The sequence below is a fragment of the Numenius arquata genome, chromosome 24, assembly GCF_964106895.1.
Source record: "Numenius arquata chromosome 24, bNumArq3.hap1.1, whole genome shotgun sequence".
NCBI lineage: Eukaryota > Metazoa > Chordata > Aves > Charadriiformes > Scolopacidae > Numenius > Numenius arquata.
Window position 1 is genome coordinate 1,188,153 of NC_133599.1, and position 25,929 is coordinate 1,214,081.

At 48.3% G+C, this 25,929-nt stretch overlaps 4 protein-coding genes across 4 annotated transcripts; 2 read left to right on the forward strand and 2 right to left on the reverse strand.

The window, feature by feature from the left end:
• Window positions 1-6,061: 6,061 nt before the first annotated feature.
• Window positions 6,062-7,997, forward strand: ADORA3 (adenosine A3 receptor). Its single transcript, XM_074163414.1, has 2 exons — window positions 6,062-6,411; window positions 7,394-7,997. Exons 1-2 carry the CDS (start codon window positions 6,062-6,064, stop codon window positions 7,995-7,997), a joined length of 954 nt encoding a protein of 317 aa, XP_074019515.1.
• Window positions 7,998-12,112: 4,115 nt separating this feature from the next.
• Window positions 12,113-15,405, reverse strand: C24H1orf162 (chromosome 24 C1orf162 homolog). Its single transcript, XM_074163522.1, has 5 exons — window positions 15,396-15,405; window positions 14,258-14,378; window positions 13,871-13,959; window positions 13,246-13,325; window positions 12,113-12,674 (listed from the first exon to the last, which is right to left on the reverse strand). Exons 1-5 carry the CDS (start codon window positions 15,403-15,405, stop codon window positions 12,621-12,623), a joined length of 354 nt encoding a protein of 117 aa, XP_074019623.1. The 3' UTR covers window positions 12,113-12,620.
• On the reverse strand, window positions 14,859-19,923 carry ATP5PB (ATP synthase peripheral stalk-membrane subunit b). Its single transcript, XM_074163162.1, has 7 exons — window positions 19,797-19,923; window positions 19,638-19,680; window positions 19,070-19,215; window positions 18,197-18,360; window positions 17,678-17,803; window positions 17,294-17,473; window positions 14,859-16,728 (listed from the first exon to the last, which is right to left on the reverse strand). Exons 1-7 carry the CDS (start codon window positions 19,822-19,824, stop codon window positions 16,657-16,659), a joined length of 759 nt encoding a protein of 252 aa, XP_074019263.1. The 5' UTR covers window positions 19,825-19,923; the 3' UTR covers window positions 14,859-16,656.
• Window positions 19,924-20,016: 93 nt separating this feature from the next.
• On the forward strand, window positions 20,017-25,305 carry WDR77 (WD repeat domain 77). The gene is made up of 10 exons (XM_074163377.1): window positions 20,017-20,164; window positions 20,274-20,459; window positions 20,577-20,718; window positions 20,791-20,840; window positions 21,500-21,570; window positions 21,949-22,003; window positions 22,273-22,344; window positions 22,448-22,556; window positions 23,098-23,166; window positions 23,355-25,305. Exons 1-10 carry the CDS (start codon window positions 20,023-20,025, stop codon window positions 23,512-23,514), a joined length of 1,056 nt encoding a protein of 351 aa, XP_074019478.1. The 5' UTR covers window positions 20,017-20,022; the 3' UTR covers window positions 23,515-25,305.
• Window positions 25,306-25,929: the final 624 nt, after the last annotated feature.

The following is a 25,929-nucleotide window of genomic DNA, read 5'->3' on the forward strand; positions in this document are numbered from 1 at the left end:
GAGCCGGGAGCCCCGACCCGAGCGGGGAGCGCAGGCAGGGCTGCCTCTCGCTGCCTGCAAGTGTTTTACAGCCCCAGCAGGACAGAGGCGGCTGTCGCTGCTCTTGACTCACACCGTAAGATCACTGTTGTGGGAATTTTTTTTTTTTTTCCTGCATCTATGTGTCACTAAGAAATATCATTTTTTCTAGAAAATCTGTTGTCCTCCCTTCCACCCCCAATGTGAAAAGGGAATCTGTGCTCAAAGCTGCAGCTGAGGCTGCAGATAGACCTTCCCTTCCTGATCCTTATCTCACCAGGATGTAGGAGGATCCTTGGGGAATAGCTGGAAGCCTTTCGCTGGAGCCATCCAAGAAGTGAGCAAGCTGACTACAGCCTTTAAATGGCAAATCCATCAAGTGCTTGGGGAGCGGGATCCGAAACGCTGTTTAACCCCATGGAACTGCATCATTCCCGGGCTCTGCCTGGCGGGAGCCGCCCCGCGCTGAGCCCGACCTGCCCCGGGCTCCTCCTTGAGCCACCTTCTGCGCAGAGCTCTGCGGGCACCGCCGTGTCAGCTAAATAACACCCTCTAAAAATACACCTCCCAATCCTAATCTAAACCAAAGCCTTAAATTACTGGCTCACAAACTTATTCCAGCTGCAGCCTGCTCATGGGTGGGGAGTTTTGTGTGCCAGCAGATGCACGGCTGGGTTTCCCTTGGGCTGCGGGCGCTCCGGAGGTGGCCCCAGCTCCAAGAGCCCAGACTGCAGACTGGCAGGAGCTGGGGACAGGGGAGCTGGGTGCCCCAAAGCTGGTGGGGAGCAAAGAGGGCTCTGGTCCTTTCCTCCACCTTTCCTGGGTCACACCAGCTCTTCTGGACGCAGCTCTGGGCTACAGCTGGGAGCTCTCGATGGCACAGTGGCCACGGGGAAGGACAGAGCCACCCTGGGAGACTGGAGAGGGCTGGGGGTCGGCGGATGCTGAAGCTCCCAGTGACAGCCATGAGCCCAGGGGCTGACGAAGACCATATCATCTACCTCAGCATCATCCTCCCACTTGTCCAGAGCAGACTGCTGAGACGTCCAACAGAGTCTCTGCTTTTTCTCGATGGTTGATGCCCACCTGATGCCATGGAGGAATGGAAAAATGAATCCTGGATCCCCAGGAAGCCGAGCTTGATCCTTCTTACTCACCGTCCCTCCTGCTGCCAGATTGATCGGCTTGCACAAGGTACCCTGCTTCACATCACGGCCGTTTTTATGAAAGAAATATTACTGTATGTGGCAAGAAAGGCCTCCAAATACTCCAACCACACCAGCGCAACTCGCAGAAGGATGATCTGTTACGGCAGCACATATTTGTACGTACACACATGCACACACAGAGAGCACAGCCACCAGCAGCGGCGAGCGGAGGATCGTTAGCACCGATGTCGAGCTCTGCTCCCTGAGCTCAGCCATATGTTTCCCTAAGCCTCTCGGTGGGGGCACAGCGCATGCTCACAGGAGAACTGTGAGCGGAGGGAGAAGTAGCGGAGGGAGCCCTTGGGCCGGGGGCTGGATGCTGTAAGCAAAGAGCGAGAAGGGGAAGGCAGAGCTGGTTTCCACACCAAGACCCTCCCCGATCTCACGCTCCGGCCCCATTTGGCTCCTCCGTGCAAGGAGTGTTTAATCACTTTGCAAGCCATAAAAACCTCCAGCCCAGTGTTTCCTGATGCTGGGGCTGAAGGAGGGCAGTGGGAGAGGAGCCGAGTGCCCACGGAAGGAGGATGTGGGGGTGTGAGGAGGATGCAGCACCTACAGGTCCCCAGGGCATCCCAGGCTGGGGGTGAAGCCACGCTCGTGTGGGGCAGAGACAGCAGAAGGGCACAGGCTCGTCCTCCGCTGGTGACAGAGGAGCAGCAGCCCAGCAACCCAGTTCTCTCATATGTAGGGCAGGAAACAGATGCTGCCTGGCGGAGGAAACATCTGAAGAAAATAAGTGCACCTTGTGCCTCCCCCGGCAGGAACCCGGTGGGAACAGGGGGTACAGGTTGGAAACGCCCCGATTTGGCCCCAGCCAGGGCAGGTGCAGCTCAGCTGGGTGCGATGGCACCATCCTGGGCTGCACCAGCAGGGACAGGGGCCCAAAGGGCCTTTTTCCTTCGGGTCTTTTATTTCTCCTTAGAAGCACGGGGAGCTGGGGCAGCAGAAGCAGGGGTTGGTTACGTACCTGTGGACAAGGCAGTGGTCTCCTCCTCTCGCAGCAACGGCTGCAGCAGCCTCTTGTGGCCTGAGGGTCATGGAACGAGCGGATGAAGCACTTCTCACTTCAACTGCAGCCAGGAAACCTGGGCTTCCCTCTGCTCGGCGGCAGGTTTCCAGTCCCGGGTCACACACCGACGCAGGCACAGGGACACAGGTTTGCTGAAGCACAGGCGCTTTTCTGACCCCATCTCCCATCCACAGCTGCTAAAATGGACAGACCAAAAGAAACCCACCAGCCTGTGCCCTGGCGGGACCAGCAGTGCCATGGGCAGCTTTTAGTCGGGGGCAGTGTCCCCGTGGGAAAGCACCTGCCTTCTAAGAAAAAGCTACGGGGTGATAAAACACTATTAAATTTTATGGGCTGGTGCAAACAAAACCTCACACAGAGGCTGCTCGGTTTCCTTCTGTTCCAAAGCACTTTTCCACAAGCGGGTGCTGCTGCCCCGTTGAGCCAGGTCAGAGCATTTTTGGGCCGTGAAGCACCCTCCTGGGTCTCCGGGCATCCCCCCCCCACCAGACCGGGGTCCCCTTGGCTGCATTTTGCCGTGCTGCCCTTTGTGCAACCAGAAACGTGGCAGCTTCTGGTTACCTCCCGCGGTACCTCAGCGTTTACAGAGACATTTGTGCCGGGGCGACTTGTCAGAGCGTTTCACAGAATCGCTTCTTGCGAGGAGCCGGAGCCGCGGGGAAGCGCTGCCACCTCCCGGCGGCCGCAGCCACCCCCCCGAAACCCCCCCATGGCGCAGCGATGCCCTCGGTACGGTGTGGGGAACCCACAATTTACTGTCTTTTAGACAATTATTCTCTCACCCGATGAGCCCTCCCCACCCGGGATGGGGAATCGGGAAAAAACAAGTAAACTCACGGGTTGAAATATAAACAGATTTAATAGAATAAGACTAAATGATTAACATTAATAATTCTAAAGAACCAATATTGATCCCAATACCTATATAAAACACACAAGAATTATCCCCAGCCCATTCCATCCCAGGAAGCTGGTCCCTCCCCGCAGGGACAGCCCATGTGGGACCCTGCGAGCGCTGGGGCTTCGGGAGGACGGGAAGGGCTCAGGGCTCCCGCACCGGGGCAAGGAGTTCTCAGGACCATCGCCGTCAAGAGAGAGACAGAGAACTCCTCAGCAAACTTTCTAATTTCTATTGAATGTGACCTTCATGCTCCATGTGCTGGACCAGCCCCGCCAGCACCGACACGCGCCAGCAGAGGCCCGGGACCACACAAATCCTTTTCTTGGTGGGGGCTGCCCTGTACCTGGGTGGGCAGGGAGCACTAGCCACATTAGATGTGATTCTTCAGAAAAAAGAACTACAATATTCAGGAATTTGTGCTTTTAAGCACTCATTTCTGATCTCTCTAATTCAAGTTAAGCACAGTTCTCTGCACTTGGGCCTTAGCAGCTTCTGATATTTAAAATGTATTTTCAAACTACAGGGAAACCTCCAAACAGTCACCGATCCCTTTTCAATGAGAGCCCACGGACACAGAGTCAAACCCTTTCCTCAGAAATACTGTTTCATTGCGACTCGTATGGTGTTCCCTCGGGGGAAAACCTAAAAACCACCACCTTATCCAGACTTCAAGCACACACTTATGAGCGACTCTTCCCTGACTCTATGATTTTCAGGCATTGCTGAATTTCCAGGAGTTCCCAGGCTCCCGGTGCTCCGTTGCCTACAGTTTAGGAACCTCTCCTTTGTATGAGTTTCTCTCAGAGACCCAGTGATGCCCAGGGAGCCCTGTGATGCTGCAAATAAGGCAGAAGGAAAATATAAGGGAGGAGAGAAATGGTGAAAAGATGATAAAATGGGACCTTTGTCCAGACTCACCGGGTCGGCAGCTTCACTCGCAGGTACCTGTTGACTGCGATGGCCAGGAGAGACAGGATGGAGGCATGGGAAAAGGTCACCATCGGGCAGCACATGAAGAGGTAGGGGTAGAAAGGATGAGGACTCCCAGGCTCACCATGACAGCCAGTGGCGTGACAAGGATCCCCATGGCAATGTCAGTGAGTGCCAGGGAAACGACGTACAAGAAGGTGGTCTTCTGAAGAGCTGGGTTCAGCTTCACTGCCCACATCACCAAGGCATTGCCCACCACTGCAAGTATCCCAGTAACAGGCTCCATCACAGTACAGGTCACATCCATGCTGCCTGCTGACATTTTGGACATCTGAGGCTCTTTACATCCAAAATTATGAAATGCTGTGCTGAATTCTTTTTTTAACTCCACCAGCCGGGTCAGAAGCCAGCTCCTCCCCGATCTGCTTTAAATTTAGCCCCTCGTTCAGAATTCTGCACCCCTTCCGATCTGCACACACATCTCCCTCTTTAGAGGTGAGCAGAGCAAATTGGTCATGAAGATCCAGTTATCAGATCTTCTATAACAAACCCTCTGACATCTCCCTTTCTACCTCCTTGAGGTTTCAGCACATTTTTATACCCTTTTGTACAAGAGTCAATGTTATATAGTGGCAGCATCTCACTGTGAACAAACCACCGGCGCAACCTGTTGCATGTGGTAATTTTGCTGGTCTGTTTTAGCCACAAATGCACCATCTCCCCCCGGGTGCTCTGTGCTGCCCAGCGGGGTGAATTACCCGATGCACAGCTCTACAGCAGGGAGGTTGCTCCATCTCAGAGCTTCTTTAAACCGTTGATTTCAAGGAAGCGGAATTTGTCCAACTCTCTCAAAAGCAGAGAATATAGAAGTCCCATCTATTTCTGGCTCTGTCTCCTCTCAGGGCTGATTTCACTTCCTCAGTTTTGCCAGAAGGTTGGGTGGAAGAGCTGGAGGACTCAGTGTCTGGGACACAGAATAGTACCCGTGTTTGCTCAAGGCTTCGTTACACTGACACGGCACCATCCACCCAATTGCTTAATCGCTATTTGCTCGTTCCTGGAGCACGTGCATTTCTATTTGCCCAAGGGCCAGGTCACCCTGCGAGCCACGGGCTGACATGAGCTCACAGGTTTGCATTTCTCCCCAGTTTCAACTGAAACAGGAGCAGCTCTTTCACTGCAGACACATCAAGGAGGAGGCACGACACGCTGCCGGGCTCACCCACAGCAAAGGGGTCACAGATTTCACACCCTCTCCCCGCTACTTCACACCTTTCCTCGGTTTCCTAAAGCAAGCACAGGACAGTACGCCACTCCCTGAACGTGTCGTCCTGCTGATTTCCAGCAGAAATGAGGGCTCTCACTGAAAACGTCAACTGCGTTACAAGTAAAGAGCACTTTTCAGCCACCTCAGAGCCTTAACTGAAATAGAATTAAATCAAGTACTGCAATTTAATGAAAAACTCTTCTGACATCCCCTGAACTGTCTCATTTCCTACAGTGACTGCAAAGTGATTATCTACATGATAAGTGGCAGCTTTGCACAGTCAGTCCTGGTTACAGTTCTCCCACTTCTAACACTGTGGTCTGGAAGAGGAAGTAGTTAAATTATTTGTTTATAGGTTTCTGGTAAGCAGGCTGGTGGAAGTTTTTCCGTTCTTTTCCTTCAAAATAGCTTTCCCTAGTACTTTCCTGATACCAGGCTGCTGAAGGAATGCTGTGAGCTTCAGGAGATGTGTCGGAGCAGGGAAGGTTTCCTGGATGCTGAGGCATTTGCAGCTCTGTGGAAAGGCAACCGCTGATTTGCTGCCCGAGCATCGAGGACGTGAGACATTGAAAGAGGTTTCACGCCCCAGAGTCACTGGAACCACTGAGCACCAGACACCGAGGACGAATCCCACGCGGGGTCATCATCGGTGCCTATGCTCCCATCTGGAGCTCAAGCCGAGCTGGGGGCGTCTCCAGCAACTGGCCATGGCCAACGAGAGCCTGGCGCTGAGCAGCCTGGACGGGATTTACATCGGTACCGAGTGCTTGGTAGCTTTGTTCGCCACTTTGGGTAACATCCTGGTCATCTGGGTGGTGAAGCTGAACTTGACGTTTCAGAACACGACTCTGTACTTCATCGTTTCCCTGGCGCTGGCTGATATTGCGGTGGGGGTCCTCGTCATGCCCCTGGCCATCGTGGTGAGCCTGGGCATCAGCCTCCACTTCTACACCTGCCTGTTTATGTGCTGCCTGATGGTGGTTTTCACCAACGCCTCCATCCTCTCCCTCCTGGCCATCGCGATCGACCGGTACCTACGAGTGAAGGTGCCAACCAGGTGAGTGCTGGGCCACCACGGGCCCCTCCGCTTGCCCAGCCTCCACCCCATGGGTGCCACCTCCTCTCTCCTCCTTAACTTGGCCCTTTTCTAACAAATCTTTGCTCTAAATGCATGTTTGTGCATGGAAAAGATACCTGTGCCTAAAAGCCCACCCGAGACGAGTTTTCTAGAGCAGGACCCACTCCCTGCAGTTCCTAATGCAGCACGGAGGGACCCCGAGGGTATTCATGTGGGGCCTGGAGCTCAGTGTCATCGCTGATCAGGAGCTGGCCACAGGATGAGCCTGTGGTCACACAGTTGAATTCTTCAGATGTTTGTTAACTGCGCAGGACGCAGACAGTACTATAGATCTCTTTGGGTTTCCGAGGCTAGTCTTTTATATAGAATTCCTTTTAGTCTTTGCCGAAAACACAAAAGAAGTAACAGGCTTATTAAGGGCAAACTTAAGAAGTTGTTCCCTTTTTATATTTGAATGGAAAAGTACATAAGCCAGAAATCCAGAGCATAACCTCAGGCATGAAGGTCGTCATATTTTTTTATGGGAAAAGGACTTATAAAATTGAAGAATGAAAGAACAGTTTGGTCCTACAAACGGCATAAACCAAATATAAAATTAAAGTACACCCAGGGAAGCTGAGAAATAAGACAGGACTGCTAATAGTAGAGGAGCAGTATCTAGGCAAGAGGAGCACCGAGATCATAATGAAACAAGAAATGAAGTAGCTGAAAACATCCAATTATAAAGAGAGGAACTTAAGCATATTGCTTTAGATGGGTGTTGCAAAGTAACTGTTACAAATGAAGAGTTAGGGCATGTCTCAAAATAAGATTTTGTCATCTCTTCTCCCCCCCCCAAAAAAAAGCTAATGCTCTGTTTTGTGACGATGAACCTGTAGTATTTGAATGTGCGAGTTCCTGAAACCATCCTTAACTATTCAAAAAAACTGTTTGACACAACCTGGGTTTTCTTCCCCAACAGATACAAAATAATCACTAGAGAGAGAAGAGTTTGGTGGGCGCTGGGTTTGTGCTGGTCTCTGTCCCTGCTGGTAGGATTAGTCCCCATGTTTGGATGGAACAAGACAAAAACAAGAAACTCTGACTTCCTCAGCTGTCGATTTACCTCTGTGATGAGGATGGATTACATGGTTTATTTTGGCTTCTTCATATGGACCCTCATTCCTCTGCTCATCATGTGTGCTCTGTACACGGAAATCTTTTACATCATCCGGACAAAGCTAAGTCAAGGTACGACCAACGTGAGAGGGGCAGGAGCTTTTTATGGACAGGAGTTCAGGACAGCCAAATCTCTAGCACTTGTTCTCTTCCTGTTTGCAATATCCTGGTTGCCTCTGTGCATTATAAACTTAATTTCCTACTTTTACCCTAAGTGGCAGATCCCAAAGTCTTTGATGTACTTGGGAATCCTGTTATCCCATGCCAATTCTGCCATGAACCCCATTGTCTATGCTTGCAAGATAAAGAAGTTCAAAACCACCTACCTTTTAATTATAAGGACCTATATCCTGTGCAAAAAACCAGACCCAGTTCTTACAGAGCAAACAACAGACCAACAGTCATAAATGAAGCATGAATGTTGACCTGCCCGTACACACCAGACTATTGATAAACCACTTTGCTTTGGTAAGAAACTCATGGGAAAATGTGTCTTCTGTTTTATCTACTCCCACTCTTGTACAAACTGTTTTATGATAAGGGCAAGCTCCTCTTAATCTGATGCACATTTGACATTAAGCTCAAAAGGATCATTTATGATCTTCTGCATTATTGTACCCCAGAGCAGTACCCCAGAACTGCTGGGGGGTTGCTGTACCAAGCCCAGACCTTCCAGGTAAACATCTTCATTTAACAGTTGCTGTTTCCTGGTTTGAGCGTTATTTGGCAGACCAGCGACCCAAAGCACTGTTAACAAGGTGGACTTTTTGCTCCTAGTTCCCCAGCTCAATCCATGGACGGCTGTGAAAGCTACTGCTTGTTCATTTCTAGTTCTAACTCAAGGCTGATAACTCTTTTTGTTCTAATTTGGATTTCTCTTTTTGCCCGGTTATGGGCCCTTTGCTTACACACAGCCAGACTTGCCCTGATTTACTTTTTTGTGTCCGCTAGCACTTATCCAATAAAAATATAGCATCTCCTGTGACACCTCCTCCTGCGGCTGAGCTGCGCTGGGAAAGGGCCCTCACCCGCTGCTGACCACCTCAGCTGAAAGGCCAGAACCTGCACTGACTTTGGGGACCCTCCTCTTCTTTGGGAGAGACCCTGCCAGTGGGAGACTTCCCTTGCTTTTAAACCAAGACAATGCTCACCCCAGAAGGCTGCAAAATTGACCTCAGATGTAGAGCAGCAGGCGAGAGCCCAACCGCCGAACACACAGACTATTAACCAAGGAGACACGCTGGGGCCGGGCGAGCACGCCAGCCAAAAAATAGAGACCATCAGAAAATAAACTAATGATATATTGAAGTTCTTTCCTCCTTCCCCAGCTCCTTAACCAAGGACGGAATCAACTGTCTCTAAACCATTAAGGATGCATTTTCCTCATTTTTTACTAGAAATCATACATTTTGGAGATTCTTTCTGCACAGCAAGTTCCCACACGTAATTCTCCCTGCAATCACAGGCTCTTCTCCTAACACCCGATTTAAATGTAATTTGCTGCAAGTCTTCTCTGTAAACCTGTAGAACTGTAGCAACCTGTTACAGATCTGAGGACTACGCTAAAGGTGGATGTAAATACGTGTCTGTATTAAATCATTTCAAAATACAGAAGAGATACTTAAGACAAATTTCGTCCAGTATTTTTTTTTCCATACGGATTAGTCGAGTCTACTGAAAAATAGGGTAAATGTCTCCTTTGTGTTGATAATACAACAGTTTGCAATCCAGGCATGTCCTCACCAACTATTCTTACACCCTTTGCCTTCACTGTCAATTTAAACTATAAATTTGAGTCTGGTCAGCTTGTGCTGCACTCAGTGGTGTCACATTTTCATGAATAATAATAAATATTAGATAGATTTTACATTAGTTCAGCATGCTCTTCTCCCATGACAATCAAAAAAGCAGCCTGTGTGAAATCTGTACAGTTTTAGTGGGTGTCCTGACCGGGACAGCACAGAAATAGTGAATATTACAGCCCAGTTCACACAGCCTGGGTTTAAGAGAACGTGGGTCAAGCTAAAAATAGGTCATTAAAGGCCAGGCTCTTTTTGCCCCATTTTTAAATAATGAGTGATCTAGAAAAAGCAGAAAAGGGAAGGCATCATTCTGCTGCTTCTCTCAGAAAGCGTTGGCATCTGCTCCTTTAGCTGAGATCAGACATCTCAGTTTATTATCTGATGTAACCCTCGTCACAGGCCAAAGCTCTGCCCGGTTACACAATTCAACTCTATTAATGAACAGGCCAGCAAAGGAAGTCGCTGCGTAAGTTTATCAGAATTTTGCTACATGATCTCTCACTATAGAGATAGAAGTTGATAGAACTGATTGCTTTCAGCAGAAAAACAAGCCCCACCTAAAGAGCAGGAAATTATTCCCCAGAATGACGCACTGCAAACTTTGCCTATAGATTTTTGAGAAACAGTAGGTGGGTTCTGCCCGCGGCGGCGCTGGCTGGAAAACGCTAGTGTGGGTCTCGGTCCCTGGTTCCCACTTCAGCGCTTACCCTGGAAGCAGCTGTGGCGTTCAGCCCCAGACAGAGATCCAACAGGCCGGATAACGCCGAAGCTAGATGTGGAGGTGAGTGAAGGCACGTACCAGCAGCCCATGGGCGTACAAATACCACTCGGGGGGAGCGAAGGACTCGGCTCTCCCGGGAGAGCCGACTCAGGGCTGGCTGAGGGAGATGCAGCCCAACAGCTGCCGTAGCTCTAATAATCCACCTTTTAACAGTGCAACCAGACGTCACTCCCAAAACCTCGGGGAATATCATAGGCCACTACTGTCCGTGCATCCTTCAAAGCACCACGTAACCCGTGAGCCGTTCCCAGTCACCCTCCCAGGGCTGGACAATCCGTACTGGATTTCCCCATACCCGTGCATTTTGCCTTGCAAATTCCTGCTGTGAAAGGCTGTCTTTAGGGAGAGCACAAGTACAAACACCTCTTGCAGAATCCTACTGAAATAGGGGAAAAGGGAGAGCCAGAATAGCAAAACAGCCGACACACCACCTCCTCTGTTGGGATTAGCAGACTCTGTTGTCCCAGATTCCTTTAGTTGTCTATAAACAGAGAGCTGGCTGGTGGCTGCCATGAAAAGCTGTGTGTGACTACAGAGAGCTCTTGGGGTGGAAAAGGGAGGGACAGGCGGATGCTCTGGGATGAGCCTGGGACTCATTAGCAGCCATGCAACACCCCGAGGGTCTCTGTCACCCTCGTCCCCGAGGGCTGTACCGCGCTCAGCTCTGTAGGCAGGGACACAAAATCACTGCGCTCTGGTTGGCAACGTTTCACAAAGAATCATGGAATGACGGAATTCTCAGAGTTGGAAGGGACCTCTAGAGATCATCTAGTCCAACTCCCCTGCTAAAGCAGGAAACTAAATGAAAAGAAACGAAATGGTTGTGCTAAGTCTCAGTACAATTCACACCTACAGTAAAAACCCAACACCCTAACTGGTCTCGGGGGTAGGGGCAGCCTGTGGCGAGTCACCTCTTCTCACATTTTAACACTGGATCTACCAGAGGAAGGCAGCATTCTTGTTGGCATGGTGAACTAACATTTGTGCAAAACAGGTAAATTTTCAGACGTTCTTATTTCTCAGCTGCTGCCAGGCAGCAGACTAACATTGTTATTAATTTTAAGCCAAAAAAGAATTGCGAACCAACTACAATCATCCCTCATGAACCTTTTGAGGAGTAATAGCGTATTTTCTCTATTAAATAGCGCTTGAAGAAACTGCCATGGCTGAGATGAGAGCAGATACAGCAAAACAGACGACAAGTTCTATTCCTGGCCCCGTGGAACGCCCAGCAGCCTTACCCACAACACCCCCCACGCCAGATTTCAGAACATAACGGTGTCTGTGCAACTGCTTTTCAGTGGTCCCCCCGGATCCCACCAGCTTCTTCGGGCAGGGAAGCAGGACAACCCAAGGAGATGGCAGAGGTGGAGCCACTGCTCCTTTAACTGCTTGTTGGAAAGACACCAAAGGCACCAGGGTTGAGCTGAGCTGGGTCCAGCTGCCCATCCATGGCCTGGTGCTGCCATCAGGTGGCACATCCCACCCCGCTCCTCTGAAGCCTCCCAGATGTCAGACTTGTGTCTTCAGCTGCAGCTCATGGGAGGCTGTAGGACCCGAGGCATTTGTCCTGCCCAAGACATTCTTCCAGAGAGGCGTTTACAGCGGCACACATGCAATCATCTGTGTTTTCAGAAATGGGAAATACCTGCTGGAATCTGACTCTCCCTGGTGACCAGAAACAAGGTGGCTTCTGAAGACCCCAGGGCCAAGGCGGCAGAAAACCTCACTCTGCTGGAGATCACGGCACTTCCTTGGATGACAAACCTCCCATCCGAGAGCACAGGAACATGCAAAGAAGCTTCTCTGTGGCTGTTAAGACTGAGTCATTACTGGTAACATTTCCCCAGTTTATGAAAAGAGAGTGATTTTTAACTTTTTAGAGCGTATCTAGAACACTATGGGTAATAACACATGAATGAACATTTCCACAAATTTTGAGGGTCACACTGTGATTGTGCATTTCTTTTATGGGACCCAATCAGGAAGCAGACATTTCCATACAAATATTTCATTACCATAATTTCAATAGGCAGAAAATAACTAAGCAGAGCACTTGGTAATCATAAAACCCAAGAAAAGTACCACCCTCAGTGACAGAAAAGGGAAACAGAAGGGCACAGACATGACTAGACACAGAAAAATTTCCATTTTTCAGTTCTCTTTGGTAGTTCAAAGCAATAGCAAACACACAAGCGGAAACTTTACAAGGGCATTGTAAGGACTCACTAAGATTTCTACAGATGAGCAACTACGGTATAAAAAGGAGTTTGTCCACAACTGTTGGTAAGCGGTTTGGAACAGGAGACGTTAGTTTCCCCTTATAACTATAAAACGAGCTAATGTTACACACATTTCTCAGAGCACTGTAGGCATCAGCATAATGTTCTGGCAGCATGTGATGGGCAGGAAGCGCAAGCGTCTTCGTTTCACCAGAAACTTCACCATCACACAGCCATCGGTGCCCGGTGGAAGACCAGAGTGGTGTAGGCAACCTCATTCTGGGGATGTGAAAGCAGCCGCAGACATTAGAGAGAGTGCAAGCATCACACCTCAGCATGAATCCCCTCAGCGCTACACGCCATACACGGTCACAGTCTGTCCCTGCACATGAGAAATCTAGTAAAGGCTACGCTGGATCAGACCAGCTGTTGGCCTGGCTCAGGATCCCGATTATTCCAAAGAATCAGTATCGTGAACGCAAACTGCAGAAATGCTTGCCATTTAAAAAGATTTTCCCCTAACCTGCCTGATAAGTGGTTTAATTTAGCCCCAGAACCCTTGAAACATGTGGGGAGTCTGGCTTTCGAGCCCTGTGATAACGGAGAAGGAATATCTTTCCTTCTACTGTCCAGGTACCTCCTCAGGTAAGTATAAACAAAGGCTGAAGCCTTGGATGCACAAACAAAAGCATTTTTCCTTAGTCAAAAGAACTGTCAAATTAACAATTGAGTCTTGGAAGAGCTAACCTCTTTCCCCCACCAAAAATAAAATAAAAATAAAAATGTACCATTCTATGAAGAATCCGAAGTCTCTGCATAAAGTATTACAAATAAGAGTTGTGACTTTTACCTGGACATTCTTAGCAGGTTCCTCAGTCACTGTCTGGGAGGGAGCTTGCTCTTGTGTGTTCTGGTGGGATTTCTGGCACCCTGGGAAGGAGAGGGAGACCTGTCTGCCCCGTGTCTGGAGACAGCAGGGCAAGAGTGGGGCGACCGAGCAGCACCAGAGAGCACAGGGCTCAGACATGGCTTGTAAAATCCGTCCCAGTCCGGCAGCCCCAGCCCCTGCCCCTGCCCACTGGAAGTGCCTGGGATGAAAGCAACTGATGCATTTGGTGAGAATTCCATGTGGCCAGTGTTAGAATGAAAAAAATGCACCCCAAACTGCAAAAACTCATCAGTGCTAAAGTCAATTCCTCTGTGAAAACAGCCTCTGGGATGATTCATGAGGAGTTACTGCCAGAATGACCTGTTTATCAATACATTAATCATTCAAGGGAGACATAATTTGAGCCTCTTTTGAAATATCTCATGCAGAGGTTCCTTTGAGACCCTAGTGCTGTAAGATGCGGCCCCAAGAGCATGGAAACTCGGCACCATCCACGGCAAGACGTGCAGCGCCCTAAGTTAAGCACTTCTCTGCCGCCAGGTCCGGACCATCCTGCTGCCGTTACTCCCTCCACCGAGCCACTTACTTTTTCTGATGAGGTAGATGATTGCAAAAACCACAACAGTTGACAGGATGCCGGAGAGAAAGGCTAGCGATATGTAGAGTATCTCATGGCTGTTGATACACAGAACACACTGTCAGAATCCCCAGCTTTAACAGAGGTGTTGAAGAATCAGTAGTGCCCAAATTCACCAAACTTTATGAAATGTAATACATCATTTATCCCAAGCCCACAAGATTAAGAGATGCATATCTGCATTAAGCATCACTATGAATTAAATAGTGCACAGACGAGGAAATTCTAAGCAACCTTTTAAACCCCAAGATATAACTCCCCCCTTAGCAGAGGGAGCAGTCTGCAGTCCCACCGAACTCGGTGCGTAAGGTTAGGAAACAAAGGTGGAGCATTTACTTGTCGATCCAGCATGTGACTTCTGAAGCTTTTATGTCGGCCACAGTGGTGGTGTGTAGAGTGGTGGTGTGTACAGTGGTGGTGTGTACAGTGGTGGTAGTGGAAATGGGTTCAGGTGTAACTAGAAGTGAATAGGAAAAAAAGTATCAAAAACTGGATTTCAAACTTGTTACTTTCTTCACTAACATTACAAGCAACACGAACTATACAGGGACACGCGCCTGGTCAAGTAAGGATTGCTGTACATTTCTCTGTCAGAGGGCTGAAAGTGGAAACATCAGACAGTAAAAAAAATATTGCTATTATTTCTGTCCCACAGCAGCCTTTGGCAGCCACACAGTTCTTCCCCAAACACACACACGCCCCCGGCTGCACCCCCCCCCCCGGCAACAGCCCCTTGTGAGCCAGGCCATCACCAACCCAGTCAAGGACACCCCGTCTAGGAAAAGTCCTTAAAGTAGGAAATACCTGCATTTTTTTTTGAGGAACCGCCTCCCATTCTCTCTAAACACTAATGAACAGTAACAGAAGCTAAAAGGAGGGAGGGAAAAAAACAACTGTATTTATACATGTATATACATTAGAGAAAAACAAACCTCTTCTAATCCATAGACTTTATTTAGTTTTTATCAGCGTTTCAGGTGCCTGATACCACCCAGCACAAAGCCCCAGCACAAACCCGGGGGTTACTGAGCACAAACCCCTGCTCCTGTGCACACACGTGTGCGCTCACTGCGCTTCGATGAACCCGCTTGCCTTCTCTAACGAGGGGGGAGCATATTTAATAACCAACAAAAAGCACCCCCAGAATTACTTTTGCAGCAGCTAGATTTATGAACATTTTCACAAACAGAAGCAGCTTTGACAAAATGCTCCTTTAAGCTTATCTTTCTCAAGTTACTAAAAAGGTACTCCCACTAGAGTTACTCCCACTAAAGCAGGAAGGGTAACTTCTCAAATTTGGGGGTGGAATCTTTGACAGGGAAATACCAGTCTACTACAAAGTTTCTGGTATTTCTCACTGCACGGCTGCCACGTTCCAGGGTCAGACACCGAGACCTCCCGCTTCCCTGTGCCACCAGCACCTTATCCGCAGTAATAAAAGCGGCACCAAAGCCGTTCAGCTCCAGCATCTTACCTGGCACCATGGGGCTGCCGCCTGAGAGCTCCGGAGGTGCCGGCGCAGCAGCTCAACTGCCTGCTTTGTGAGAAGAATCTGTTCCAGCTCAAGTCATTCAGACGTGGGGTTACGCACATGTGGAAGTTGGGCAACTTCACTTTTTTTGATTAAAAAAAACAGGAAACTATGAAAGACACCTGCGTTCTCAAGAACCGCTGATCTAAAAAAAAAGTAAGGCAGTTTCAGCCCAAGTCGGCTTACTTTACTTCTCACCCCTGAAGAACACCTTTTTTCCTGCTTTTTTGTCATATTGAAAACTGTAGAAAACTATTTTACTAACTCCACTTAAAACAAGCATTTCCCAACTCCAGTACCAATCCATATAAAAGGCTTGTAAGCACAGCCTAGCCTGCTTAGTGAAGTTTATTTACTAAATAAATCACAAGAGAGAAAGGGTGAGGCTACACATCAGTTAGGGCTTTGCTCAGCAGGGACATTGGAGATGGAACAACCACTTTCAGGGGAAAAAAATGTTTCCCATAAAAAGAAAATTAAAAGGCTTATACTGTGTATTATTGTAATACATATAGAACTATTTTCCTTGTTACACAAAAAAAGAAAATAAAGAGCAACCTTTTTTTTTTGTTCCTATGAAAATCCAGTAAAAGCCCACCCTCTTGAAGAAACTCATCCATTTCACTGACTTAAACTCAATACTGGTGAGTTCAGTTGCGGCCAAGTTTTCCGGTAGCTTTTGTGAAGTTTCCTGCCACCTACATCCTCTTTTCCACACAACAGGAAGGCACTTTCATCGCTATCTGAAGCTTTGTTATGAAAATGTTATTCTTAATTTTTAAATGACGACATTCATTCTGAGTACCTCCAAGGACCAGACGAGGTGAGTGGGAGCACTGGCACTCATCTTGATTTTAGAACACGTTTACAATTACAGTAGGGATCTACAGGTCATTATTAAACAGAATTCTAAACCAAAAGCTGATCGTTGTGTTAGCACCGGAATGTTTCACTGTGAAGTGCTCTGTCTTATCTCTGGAATTGGTCATGATCAAACAGGGAACCAAACAGAACCCCCACTATAAAGTAACCGCAGTGGTTTGTGTGTCTGACCCAGCTACTTCAAACACAAAAAACAAATTATTGTTGCTACTGCTAGTGACAGACAGCAGAGTGGTTGGTTGGTTTCTTTGTTTAATTACACTTTAGAATCATACAGTTTCCAACAGGAAGCAATGAGACTGGTCAGTGGAATTGGAGGTGGTTACACCGTTGCCTGCGCACTCTTCGATAGTGCCTTCAGGTCCAAAATGCACTTTGCAATACTCTCCTTCTGCTGCAAGAGAAAGAAAAACAGCTTTCAGACTTTATGAAAGACATTTAGACATGCGAAAGATGCCATCTCTAATGCATTTTAGAGACCCCTTCTTGGACGCATAAAATGGGGTATCATTATAACTCGTGAAGTCAGAGACTCAAACCCAAACAATGACCTGCATTAAAGCACCTCTGTGCAGTACTAGGAAAATTTTTTTCCTTTTTTTGTTCTCAGCCTCATTCCTTAGAAATGACATCTGGAGCCCATCTGCAGATCTGAAGCTGCCATGGTCTTACAAGGAGAATTTTACAAGTGAGTTCCCTGACCTGGTAGCTGCACACCTCATGACGAGCTTAGCCCTACGCTGCAACAACAGACACCACACCCGATTCTAGCTAAAATCACCACCAACACCAGCTTGTGGTCCCTAGTACCCGGGCTGGTCAGCTCTTACAGTAGGAATGCATTGCAGCCACGTGTGGAAGCCACCCAAAGATGCCCTAACATCTTCTGGCTTAAGGCAGAATCACCGGACAGCAAAGATTTGTACAGACTAAAATGCAAAGCAGGTAAAAGCAAGTACCTGTTGAGGCGTGATGCTCTGAATGACATTCTTCTCCACCCACTGAATCATGTGATCTTGCTCTTTCTGACGCTTTAAATTCTGCATTGCCACTTGATAGTCCAGCCTTTTCTTTACTTCATTGTACACCATCAGTAACCTTTCTCGATAATTAGTTTCCAGCAGCATCGCAATATTATTCTAGACACAGAAGATGAAATCAAAGGGTTAACATTTGGCAAGAACCCAAAGGAGCAGAACACGTTCTATAGCAAAAGTCACTGGATGAGGCCATGGAACTGGCCCTGTCTGCAACATCCAGGGGGCGAAGGGCTCATTATCATTAGCAGTCTAAGAGGCACCCAGATTACGTAGTGGAATGGACAGTGGAGCTGGACCGCATACCCGCTTAGCGTCAAAGAGGTAACTGCGACCTTCAACCCGCCATTGCTCCTTCTTCTCCAGTTCAATGGCCGTCTCAAGATCTTTAATAGCCTCATTTTTCACAGCTGAAGCTTTAGCAACTTTCTCCTGAAAGAAGAAACAGAAAATATGCTTCAGAATGTAAGTAAGATGTGAGGAGAACAAGTGATCTGTAATTAACTTCTGGAATTCTGCATGAAGATTTGAGAAATGTCTGCATAAACTGGCTTGTGACAGAGTCGAGGTTAAAGGATGACAAGACAGAAAAATCAGGGGTCACAATCAATCGTACTTTAAAAAAATCATGAACTGTTTTCTTTTTGAAGATTTATGTAATGATACCAACGTAAGATCTAAACCATACCTTATTTAAGTAAAATTCTGATGATATTAGTCAGATTTTTATGACAGCCTGGACACAGTATTATTTTAAATATTTAAGCAGATAATTTAGAATAGTTATTAACCAATACAAAGTTAGATTATGGATTCTTTTGTTACCTCATTAAGTTTGTCAGCAAAAGCTGCTACATCAGGCCCAAATCTTTTAACGCCATAAATGATGACTGATAATATGCAGGCAGCTGCAACCGTCTCGTGGTTAATTACATAGATTTCCTTGGAAAGAAAGTAGAGCAGGAGTCCAGTTCCCAACATATAAGGCCCTAAAGGAACAATAAAGCAGCATTATTTGTACAAAGCATGAAGAGGCTCACTAAAGTTAAACGCCTAAGAGGGAGCTACTTTAAGGCATACAATAGGATCGGGAATTGGAAGTATCAACTCCTGATGTCCCAGAATTGAGAAGAAACATTAAGTCTTCACTATTGATGAGTTTTGACTCTTCATGATGACAGAGTAAAAACAAATTAACAAAATCAGTGAAAATGCTTTTAAATACGAATGTAAAAAAGTACTAGAATCATATCAATGAATCTAAAGCAGGTCAGCATTTTAACCACATCAGAACCATTCCATGGTTCTCTTCTACCATGACAATGAAAAAAACCCAATACCGCCAAGGGGAAGAGAGCCACAAGGAGGCTCACTGGAAGCAACTTGCACAGGACCTGCTGCTTCTGCTTATTCAGAAACAGGCAAAAAACTCTGTTTAAAGGTTTTGAAGGTCAGCAGGCAAATAAACCTTCCTGCAAGATAGCGCTCGTGACATTCTTTGAGCCTTTATTTAAAGCACAGGTACTGAGCTTTAGAGGTAGTAATTGCTGCACTGGCTCATTTTTCACAACCTCCTTCTGCATATACAAAAATAATTTTCTCGAATATTTTACCTTTTCAGCTACCAGAAGTAGTGGACAGAACTAAATAAGCATAACTAAACACATATTTAAAAAACCATAAAAAGTATATATTAACCTGTTACTCCTGTTTTAGGATAGAGAAACTGGAAAAACTCCTCAGGGATCAAACCATGACGGACTTCTCCTCCTTTCTCAGGCAGAGGTGGCAACGGAGCCAAAGACTGCTGAGTCGTATGCAGTGATCTTGCAGTGTGCAATACACTACAAATAACGAGAAACTTTCCATTAAGCTTATTAAAAAAAAAACAACAAACAAACAAAATTAAATAAATCTACCCTGAGATGAAACTCAAACATATTTCCAATTAAATAAGTAGGCATTCATTAGACACGCCTCCTTTGGGGAAATGGGCGGGACTAGATAACCTCCAGAGCCTCCTTCCCACCGTAACTATGCTGTAAGCCCGCAATATCAATTAGAAAACTAAAGACAAACCCCCGGAATAACGTTATTTACAAACAACGACTGGTGGGTTTCTGAGGCGCTGCCAGGCCTCCTCAGGCAGCCCCTCGCTGGGCGGGGGCAGCAGCCGGCCGGGCCGCCCGGCACTCCCGAGGCGCCGCTAGGCCTCAGCCGGAGGTCCGAGCCCCCAGCGCTGCCCACCCAGGCCCCCGGTACTCACCCTACGGCTCCGGGAGGCGGCAGGCTCCTCAGCGCGGCCGGGGCTGAGGGAAGAAGAGGAGCAGAGAGCGCGTCAAGACAGAGCTCAGCCAGGACAGCCCCCCAGCGCGCCCCGACATCCCCCCTACCCCTGGGAGACGGCTCTCCCCCCTGGTCTCACCGGCGCGGAGGAGAAGACGGGACAGCATGGCGGGCGGGACCGGGCAAACAGCGACACGACCCCCTTCGTCCCGGTGACCGCCGGCCGCCTCCGCACCAAGATGGCGGCGGGCAAGTTCTCGCGAGACCCGAGGGGGGGCGGGGCGAGCGCTCTCGCGAGAGGCGGCGGCGCGCGCGGCGCGGGAGCACGTGGGGGCGCCGCCGGCCCCGCCGCCGCCGCCGCCGCCATGGAGGAGCCGCCGCCCGAGCAGCCCCCGCCGCCCCCCGCGGGCGATGAGGCCGCGGACGCATCCGGCCCCGAGTGGAACATCCCGCCCAACGCTCCCGCCTGCATGGAGCGGCACCTGGAGGGCGCGCACTACCGCGCAGGTAGCGGGGCCGCGGGCGGGCCGCCGGCCCGGGGGAGCGGGGTGAGGGGGCCGCGCCGGGCCGCCCGGTCCCTCCGCTCACCGGGCCTCTCCCCTCGCCTCTCCCGCAGACGGGGTCCTGCTGCTGGGCGCCTCGGGGCTGAGCGGCCGCTGCTGGACCGGCTCCCTCTGGGTCTTCGCCGACCCCCGCCGCGCCCCCAGCGAGGGCTTCTGCACCGCCGGCGTCCAGACGGAGGCGGGCGTCGCCGACCTGCGCTGGGTGGCGGACAGGGGCATCCTGGTGGCCTCCGACTCCGGTAAGGAACGGGGATCCCCATCCTGGGACCGCCCCTGAGGTGGGTGCCACCCCCCTAATCCATCGCTGAGGTGGGTCCGGGGCCCCCCGCGCTGAGGTGGGTGCCGCCCCCCCCCAGGCGCCGTGGAGCTGTGGGAGCTGGACGAGAACGAAACCCTCATCGTCAACAAGTTCTGTAAATACGAGCACGATGACATCGTGACGACGGTGGCCGTCCTGGCCAGCAGCACCCAGGCCGTCAGCGGCGGCAGGGACTTCTGGTGAGTGTCCCCCGCCCGGCTGCCCTGCGGCAGGGCCGGTGCCGGGCGCTGACTGCTCGCTCTGCTCCACAGCGTGAAGGTCTGGGACCTCCCGGAGCAAACGGTGCTGCACTCCTACAGAGGTGAGTGCCACCCCATCGCCCCGCTCCTCCTGGCCCCTTGCCGGTTGCTGCAAGCCCCGCTCGGTCCTGCAGCATCCCTGGTTATCTCCCAGCTGCCAAACCACGCTTAGGGCCATGATCTAGTGTTTGCTAGTCTGTGAAGTTTCCAGCACAGCCTTATTTCTTTGTCCGTTGTTCATTTCTCCCCACAAAACGAATGGTATAAGGCTTAGTTTGTCTCGTATCTCTAAGCATATTTTAGAGTATTTCTTCTGCACTGAAATCTGTCTCCCACCTGCACACGAGTGCGTGATCTCCTAACTGTGTTCTCTCATTGGAAGTGCCCGTCTCTGGAGATCTGGTGTTGTGATCTCTAGCCATGACAAAGGACATATTTTGTTTGATCTTGCCCCTCCTGGCCCCTTTGTAATGGACTCTTGGCTGGAGAGGCTTCCTCGAGCTTATGCGCGTCGCAGGGACCTGACTGCAGTGGCTCTGGTTGGATTTGGCAGCTCATCAGCTTGGTAGGAAGCAGTTGGCTATTGCTGAGTAGAAGTTAACCCTGTATCTGGGCTTAAACTGTTCTTTATTGTACTGCTGTGCTGTCAGAGGTGCTTGGGAATAGGTGGGAAAGTTGGATACAATCTTTGAGGCTCTTTATCCTTTTGTGCTTTTGGTAGCTCACTCCGGTTCAGTGACATGTGTGGCTTCCTGTCCTGGTAAGGACACTGTGTTCCTGTCCTGTGGTGAGGTAAAGCTTGCTTTCCGTCTAAATCTACAAATGAGATTTAATTGTAGTCATTTACAGTTAAATGCACTTACTGAGAAACTACTTACTGTGTTACAAGCTGCATACCTGTGTTATTTAAATGTTACACTCTGATAAGTTGCCAGTCAGCTTACCAAGGTGATTTCTACGGGTTTGTATTAAGATACGCGAGTTCCCAGCTCTGTCCTGGGCATGACTGGAGGAGCTAACACAATTAATGGCAGCATCATTTTCCCACAGAGGAGGAGGTGGTGTGGGTTTGAATGTGGGTCAGTAGCAGTTCTGCAGCAAATCTGAGTTTATGCCTCCCCCTTGCCACAAAGAAATTATAAAAACCTTCTCATTCACTTTGATTTGTAGGACAACAGAACTTTACTCTGGGACACCAGATGCCCCAAACCAGCTACTCGAATTGGTATGTTTCTGTGTGCAGTCACTGCTTGTGTACGAGTTTTTGTTGGAAGTCATAGAATATTTTTTATGCCTGACTTCACTATGTCTGATTTCAAATCTGACCATTTGGGCAGAAAAGCCTGTTGCAGCCTAAGGGAGTCTAATACTATTGCAGAAGTACCATAAGCTTTTAAATACTTGTCTTGGTGCAGTAGCAGTGCTAACTGAGATAGTGTGGCAGTATCTTTGTACTGACTCTTTTCACGCTCACCCCAACTTCTGTACTCGCAGTTTGCAGTGCCTGTAATCACCTCCCTACCTCAGTCATGTGGCATCCACAGAAAAGTGACATCTTTGCTTTGGGTAAGAAGTGAGCTTATTATTTGACTTTCACCAGATAAATTAAGGTCTGTGTTCTCATGTGACAATTTTGCTAATAACCTCATTCTCCCTTCCTCTCTTAAAGGTGATGAAAATGGAACAGTTGCACTAGTAGACACAAAGAATCCTGATTCTGCCCTCAGCTCCACTGTGCATGCCCGAAGTATCACGGGGTTTGCGTTTTCTACACATAGGTACAGTCTCGTATGCTGGCATAGAATGTGTGACTACATACACCCGAAAGCCTTATTTGTTTCTAGAGTAAAACTTACGAGTATTAGTTTTGGTCTCTGCCAGGAAGATTGATAGTGAAGAATAGATTAAACCAAAGAACATCTCACTTTTGACAAGTGTGTGAATATACATGAGAACCCTTCTGCAGCATTCAGAATTATTGTGGGGATTTTTCTAGTTACAGTCACCTCTGCTTGAGGATGGATTACTTGCTTTCCAATGCTCATAGAATATTCCAGCTTAGTGTGCTGGCAACCTGCCAATTGATGATGAAGATGTTTTTGTAAGATTTGGTGTCTGTTACAGAATCACAGAATGATATGGGTTTGGAAGGGACCTCTGGAGATCATCTAGTCCAACCCCCCCATTAACTGTAATTCAGTAACTTAATTCACTGTACCTGGGTCGGGCTCACCAAGAAGCGTGCTTTTCACATGTTTATCCCTAAGAAGCTTTCCTGTATTTGGTTGGTCTAACCCCGGTCTCGTCTCTCTCCTCCAGTTCACCCTTACTGGCTTCAATCAGCGAAGACTGTTCAGTAGCTGTTCTTGACTCAGACCTCTCAGAGGTGTAAGTACCAGACAGAACGTATTCACTACTGTAGCTGTTTGTCTTGTTGACTTCTCATTAAGTTAATTATTTATCCATATGTTGAATGGAAGATGAAAATACTCTTAAAATGGCAGTTAGGAATTGCCCGAGCCCCTAAATTCCTAGGGCCCTTGCTTTATGGCTGATGGAGGGTTTGTGTTTTCCAGGTTCAGAAACCGTTCTCACCGGGACTTTGTAAAAGGGTTATCGTGGTCTCCTTCGGACAATGCCTTGCTCACTACAGTGGGATGGGATCATCAGGTTTTACATCACACTGTCCCCGTACCAACTGGTGAAGCTTCTGGAGTCAACTCTGTAAAAGAATAGTTTGTTGTGTTTTTTTTTAAACTCACTGTCCAAATTCCTTCCTGGCATTACTTTGACTCTGCTGAAGTCAAAGGTGTGTGTGAACCGGAGCGGGGATGGTCTGCGGCTGCCTTCAACCTTGTGACTAAGAAGGTTCCTGTAGTAATTTTAAGTTAGGCATAAGTTAGTTACAAACCAAGCTTTACCCTCTCCTCAGGAGCTGGCTTCACCTGTGATAAGACTTCAGTATTTTACTCAGAAAAAAATTGACTTCAGGCACAGAGGAGACTTGGAGAAACAGAGAATTAGGTATAATTAAAAAAATAATAATCAAATCACTCAGTTCCTCCCTCAGTTCTTCAAACCATCCATGGAATTAATAGAAACATTTGGGGGGGGGAGATTAAAAACAATATCTCTCTTTAGTTGGATGCAAGAGCCTCCCCCTTGAGCAAAGTTCCTTGTTTTGTAAAGCAATTCTTCCAGCTGGATGGGAAGGCGTGTTCCATGTACAGGCTAGAGGGGTGGCACTGAGCGCTGTCTGTGCGCTTCTGCTCCCTTGGTGGGTACCAGAACACCAGTGCTCGGTGTGAGGAGTCCTGTGTGCTGTATGATAAGGATCCCAGCCGTAGCCCTGTAGTTAAACACCGTCGTGACAGCGCACGACGTGCTGAAGCACTGGGACTGGTGATGCTCAGCACTGCCTCGTGGCTGAGGCCGGCTCAAAGGGGCGATTACTGTCACATGCGGAAAGCCCAGGGAAGGCAGCCACTGCTGTGCTGGTTGACACCGTGTTTCATCTCCTCTGTGCTGAAGACAACTTACTCAAAGATAAAACCTGTGAACAAAAGTTAATGAAAGGGAAAAACTGGACTAAAGACTTGAGGTTTCATTCGCTTGCTCCTCTAACCAGACTCTGCTTAGTGATAGGTGAGACACGTATGCGCTTGTGATGAGTGACTTTTTGTGCCAGAGACCGAGGGGACCAAGCAGTCCCATAATCCCCAAAACAGACTCTTAGAGGCGGTTTTTTTGTAACACATCACCTTAGAGGCAGTTTTTTGTAACATACCACACACGTTTCAAACTAAACTGTTTCCCTGGGACATATTTAACTGAAAAAAAATCATTGCTGTGCATGCATTGCCACTGCTCTAGATGTGGCCTGGTCTGGCCGAATATTTCCTGGAGAGAATAAAGCAGGTACTGACTAACAAAACAAAAAATACTATTGAAATGAATTCTACTCCTGTTTCTTTAGCATGATAGCAACACTAAAGCGTGCACCACTTCCCGTGGGCTTATCCCTGCATAAACGTAGGGTTGACTTGATCCAAACTATGCAGAGCCCACCATTAATTTTTAGGCAGAGCAAGCTTTCCCAGGCTCTGTGCTTTTCTCGTGCTCATTTTAAATCTCATTTGCTGTTTTTTTTAATTCCTATGTCATACAAGTGTTTCCAGAGCAAACCTGATCTAGAGCAGCGTATGACAAGGAAAAGGTAAATGATTATAAAAACTGACAAGTTTCCTCAAAAGTACCCCTTGAACCACCAAAAGAGTTACCTGCTGTGGGCCTCTGGTGGTGTCCTGAAACTGAAACAGGTCTTGTGCTGCTTGTGAAAAAGTTGTCTTGGAAAAAGTGGAAGACAGTTTTTAAATAAATCATAGTTTTCATTTCTACCTGGGTATAAGTTTCATCGGGCCGCTTCTGTAGTATTGAGGAGCCAGCTGAGATCATTCGCACGAAGTGGGGATTTTGGTCCCTGAAATTAAAGCTGTTCTTAAATAAAGGTGTACCGTACAACTGTTTAACCCCAGAGTGCTCCTGTTCTTCAGCACCAGTGCAGGGCAGGCAGCAAGTCCTGCTTGTTTTCAGGCAGTTTTTCTTTCCAAAACTTTTTTCTTTCAAAATGGGGTTTCCATCGTGCAAAGCTAAAAATAAAAACTTTGAATGTCAGGTATTAAACCACGTTAAGCTCCTCACGTTGCCACCCTGTGAGCAAAACACAGCAGTCTGTGGCAAAAAGCATAATGGTGGAAGGTGAAGCGTGTATGGACAACAGGTCACTACTGAGAGATTAAACCTCTTTTTACAATTGCTTAAAGACTTTTGGTGTGGCAGCGTGAAATCTTTGGGTGATGGTTTATGCCGTGCCACAGGAGGGCAGCAGCTGCCACCTGACAAGCCGCAAAGCCGCTTCCCCCTCACCAAAAAAAGTTTGCACTCTGCTTTTAAGAGCATCTGGTCAGATTTTACCACTTACACCTGGGGCTTTTCACCATCAGAAGAGAAGCACAGAAGAGTGGCAGTTTATCTAGGAGTCACTGCTGCTGTGTTAGCTTGGCTCCTCGCTGGCTGTGCCCTTGCTAGCAAGGCTAGGGAGAGACATACATTAAATAGTCGCGCCAACATGCAGAAACTGGCAATACCACA